Source organism: Ochlerotatus camptorhynchus, unplaced genomic scaffold (assembly GCF_037179485.1).
Source record: "Ochlerotatus camptorhynchus isolate MF236.1 unplaced genomic scaffold, CSIRO-AGI_Acam_v1.1 ptg000267l, whole genome shotgun sequence".
Lineage (NCBI taxonomy): Eukaryota > Metazoa > Arthropoda > Insecta > Diptera > Culicidae > Ochlerotatus > Ochlerotatus camptorhynchus.
In genome coordinates, this window is record NW_027040757.1 from 1,013,044 (window position 1) to 1,017,124 (window position 4,081).

Genomic DNA, 4,081 nt, shown 5'->3' on the forward strand with positions numbered 1-4,081 from the left:
ACCGTATCTAACCGGACGAAGATCGCTGCGGAAGCGTCACACGAGAAGGATGAGTACAAGTAGCTCGCATCGCAATCGCAAGACGGGGACCATGAGGAGGCGCGTGACCAGACTCGTTTCCAGAGTGCTGCATTTAAAACCAGTGAAAAAGGTGCCATACACGAAACTGACTTGTTAGGGGAGGATGTTTTCAAATTTTAGATTTAAGTACATGATTCTATTTAAATAATTGTTTGATAAAGGATTTCGAATATGATTAAACACTTGTTGCAAAATTAGACTTGGCGTCTGTATTCAATTGTTTGATTATGGAACTATGAGTAATAAATTACGCTAGAATACGATATACTTTTTTAAAAACCCGAAGCAAACTTACCTCGTCTGCCCCCATGGAAGCACCTTTCTCCTCCTCACTTGGGAACCTTGATGCTGAGATACATCTTCCCTTGGATCGTCTGCTTGACCGGGTTGATCTTCTTCAGTATGGCGGTCATCGTTTCCACCAGCTTCTCGCTCGAGACACCCGTTTTCTTGTTCTTGAACTTGGTCAGCAATTCGGTTGTTGTCATCGGCTTACGCATAAGATAGCGCCGAACGGCCTCCTCCGTAATGCCGTAGTCACTGCAAAATTATCAAGACAATTGTTAAAGAATCCGTACATTTTAGAAATAAGCCTATCACAAACTCACTCTTTGCTGTTGGAACTGACGAGCCCGGTGAAGGTCGGTGGTAGTGACAATCCCGAATCCATCTTGGCCTTCTTGGCCGGCGTCGACATCGGACTGTTGCTGTTGTCCGATCCATTGAAATCAGTCATTGGCATGTTGGAACCGGCCAGCTTTCGCTTGTTACTCTCCAGCTGGGACATGCTCGGTGAAGCCGATCGGGAATTGTTCGCGCTGGACAGATTCGACGCCGCACCTTCCTTCTCCTTCTTGTGCTTCTTCTTCTTCTGCTTGGAATTACTATTGTCCCCATCAGAGTCGGAAGTGTCCGAGCTGGAACCGCTCGATGAATCCTTCTTATCGTTCTCCGGCTTCTTCTTCTTCTTTTTGTCCTTCTTCTTTTTCTTCGACTGATCCTTGGTATCCTTTTCCTTCGTTTCCTTCTCCTTGTCCTTTGCTTTACCATTCTTCTCTTCATCTTTCTTGTTTTCATCCTCGTCCGATTTCTTCTCTTCATCCTCGGAATCTTCGTCCGAAGTCAACAATTTACGCAGAGCATCTTCCTCCGCTACCGACTGCAGCTCCTTGTTTGCCTTCGCCTCCGGTTCCGACTCGCTGTCCGACGAATCCGAAATGTAATCCAACTCCCGACCTTCCTCATCTCCATCGTCCGATTCCTCGAATGCTTCCTCATCAACGTCCCGTTTCTTCTTCTTTATATCGGCCAACGCCTTTTTGTTCTTTGCCTTCTTATCAGCTTCATCGTCGCTATCTTTCTCTTTAGGCTTCCCTTCTGCATCCTCATCATCGTCGGAACTCATGTCTTCCGAATCGATCCACTCATCCATATCGCTGATCTTCAAGTCCTTTGCCTTTCCCCCACCACCCTTCTTCCCCTTAGTCTCCTCCAGTTCCTCCGGAATATCGTCGTCCTTCTTCATACGTTTCTTCAACATCAACGAAAAGTAATTGATCGTCCTCTTCCTCCGGCCAAACTCCAACTCGGCCTCCTCCGCCGACAGTGCCTTGTACCGTTGAATCGGCTGAAAGTTATACCACTCATTCAGCGGATACGCCTCGATTGCACCATCCGGAGCGTGGGTAAACACGTAGAATGATGCATTCTCTCCAACGCCTCCTTCCCGGATCCCCCGGAACTTTTTGCCGTCTTTCTTGCCCCCGGCCTTCAGAATCCAGGGCTGTGCATCCGGTCTGTACTTCTTCGCAATTATTCCGTACCGCTTTCGGCGAGCCTCCTCCCGCAAATCACGATTAAATTCCGATCCCGCACCAAACTTGGGCATATCTTCGTCCATTCCCTTGAATTCCTTCAGATTGTTCTCCCGTTCCATCTTGACCGTACGCCACTGCGTGAAGTCCACGTTCAGCGTTGCATTGTAGCGCATGACGTGATACTTCTTCTTGAGATTTTTCGGAGCCCGGATCGTGAATTCCTGCACCGACGCCGGCGGTCCGGAGAAACTACCACCGGCAGCTCCACTTCCGGAAGGATGGCCCTACAAGTGGGATGTCATCCATTGAGAAATACTTTCTAATCTTAACGAACGCAGAGCTCTACTTACCAATGGTCCATTCATTTCAAATTTTCGTTACTGTTTTTCACTTTCCACTGTTGGTCTTTCTATGCTCGAACGGTAAATTAACAGACTAAAACAGGAAGAAAATCAATTTTCTCTAGCAATGGAGGCAACAGAGTCACCGTCCTGAAACTCGTTGCTGCGTTGCATTCCGTTCGTCTACTCGCAAGCTGCAGACCCAGACAGAACAGAACAGCAGTGACGGATAAAGAGGTGAAAATGGAATGACGATGACAGTGGGAAACGTCGAAAAAGCATCAGCCGTTTTGTACCGACCGTGCCGACAGAAAACATCGAAAAAAAAACAAAGTGGATTTCCGAGGGGTTTCTACCAAGCTTGTAAGGTGATGAAATAACCTCGGAAATAACACTAGTTTACAGCATTTTTGAACTCGGTAAGGTGATGATCATTTCCAATGCAAAATCCTAAGCTGAATATGCCGTGGTCAGAAAAAATTAATGGCTCTATTTTTGAAATATACAAAAATTTCGATTTTTTGAATTTTGGACAAAAGTACGATTACTAAAATGTCAATATCTTTGGAACTAGTGCACCAATTTTAAATCTTTTTTTATGAAAATGAAGCTAAATAAATTTGCTATCGTTCACTAGAATATTATGTCTTAATTAAAAATTTAATTTTGAAGTCATTTAAAAATTTTCAGCATTTTTTTTTATTTTTCCTGCAAAATTTCCATAAAATTCTTGTTTTAATCAACATTTTTAATGGGATAAAAAGATTAAAAAAATCATTCCATAATTTATTCTTAAAGTCCATTCAAAACCGGAGAAAATGAGCCTTTAATGGATGAAATCGGTTGAAAATTAAGTTATGAGCATTTTTGTAAAACACTTAAAAATGTTGCTGAAATACAACAGCTTTAGAGTTCCTTTTCTAGGTGCTTACATCCAAATCACATGTAAAGTTTTCATGGGAGATTCTTTTCTCTACATATCAATTTGATTAAGGCATATCAGGATTTAAAACCGAGTTGATACAAAAGAAATTTATTTAGGTTTTATTAAAAATGATTGAGAATCGAATGACTTTGTCTACGATGTTTTGAACTTGTTTCTCGAATCAGAAACCAATAATAGTCACCCATTCATACGTTTCCTTCATATTAACGGCATGAGCTAATGGAATAGAAGGTTTCTCATTCCCTTGATGCAGTAAAACGGTAAAACCATGTAAAACGGCTTTCAAGCTCAACTTGCTGCTATCGATGAATAAACGCCATTCAGTTGGATCATATGGCTCACCAAACTCTTCAAACAAGCCGTTTACGTCATGGCAAAAACATGACTTGTCCTTTGTAGAATGATATTTGTCAAATTTCTTGTGACGATTCCTGTGACAAGAAATTTTGACCTCCTTGCTCAGCATGTTGTGTTCTTTCAAGCGTGATGCCAGCAATTCGGATTTCTCCTTCGATAAGTCGAGATCTCGCACCAAATCATTAAATTCGGATTGTGTAAACAGTTTTGGGTTTCTTTCCAAATCCACCTCAAAGTCTTCCTCGCATTCCTCCTCGCATTCCTCCTTGAATTCCTCCTCACTTTTTATAACGGTCGATTCAACAGAGGGCGCTCGTTTCCGCTTTGGATAAACAGGATACGGGACCGAACTTGAATGTGGAACAGGTTTTGTCATAGAAGCCACTTGTGGATACTCAACTGTTTTGTGACGTCCTTGTTGCTTAACTTTTGTCAAGCAGAAATAACAATCCGTTGCATGACAAAACGGTCGACGCCATATGGTGGGCATGTCAAAGGACAAATAGCGACTGACAGATAACAAATAAGTGAGTTAGTAA

General features: G+C 42.8%; 1 protein-coding gene across 1 annotated transcript; it reads right to left on the reverse strand.

Moving 5' to 3' along the window:
* Window positions 1–295: 295 nt before the first annotated feature.
* Window positions 296–2,398, reverse strand: TfIIFalpha (transcription factor IIFalpha). Its single transcript, XM_065227233.1, has 3 exons — window positions 2,249–2,398; window positions 690–2,182; window positions 296–621 (listed from the first exon to the last, which is right to left on the reverse strand). The coding sequence occupies exons 1-3, from the start codon at window positions 2,261–2,263 to the stop codon at window positions 411–413; spliced, it is 1,719 nt and encodes a 572-aa protein (XP_065083305.1). The 5' UTR covers window positions 2,264–2,398; the 3' UTR covers window positions 296–410.
* Window positions 2,399–4,081: the final 1,683 nt, after the last annotated feature.

What these genes read in the sequence shown, in the direction of transcription:
- TfIIFalpha (XM_065227233.1), bottom strand. An exon ending in GTCAGTTCCAACAGCAAAGA is followed by an intron (nt 622 to 689) that starts GTGAGTTTGTGA and finishes ATAATTTTGCAG; the next exon opens with TGACTACGGCATTACGGAGG.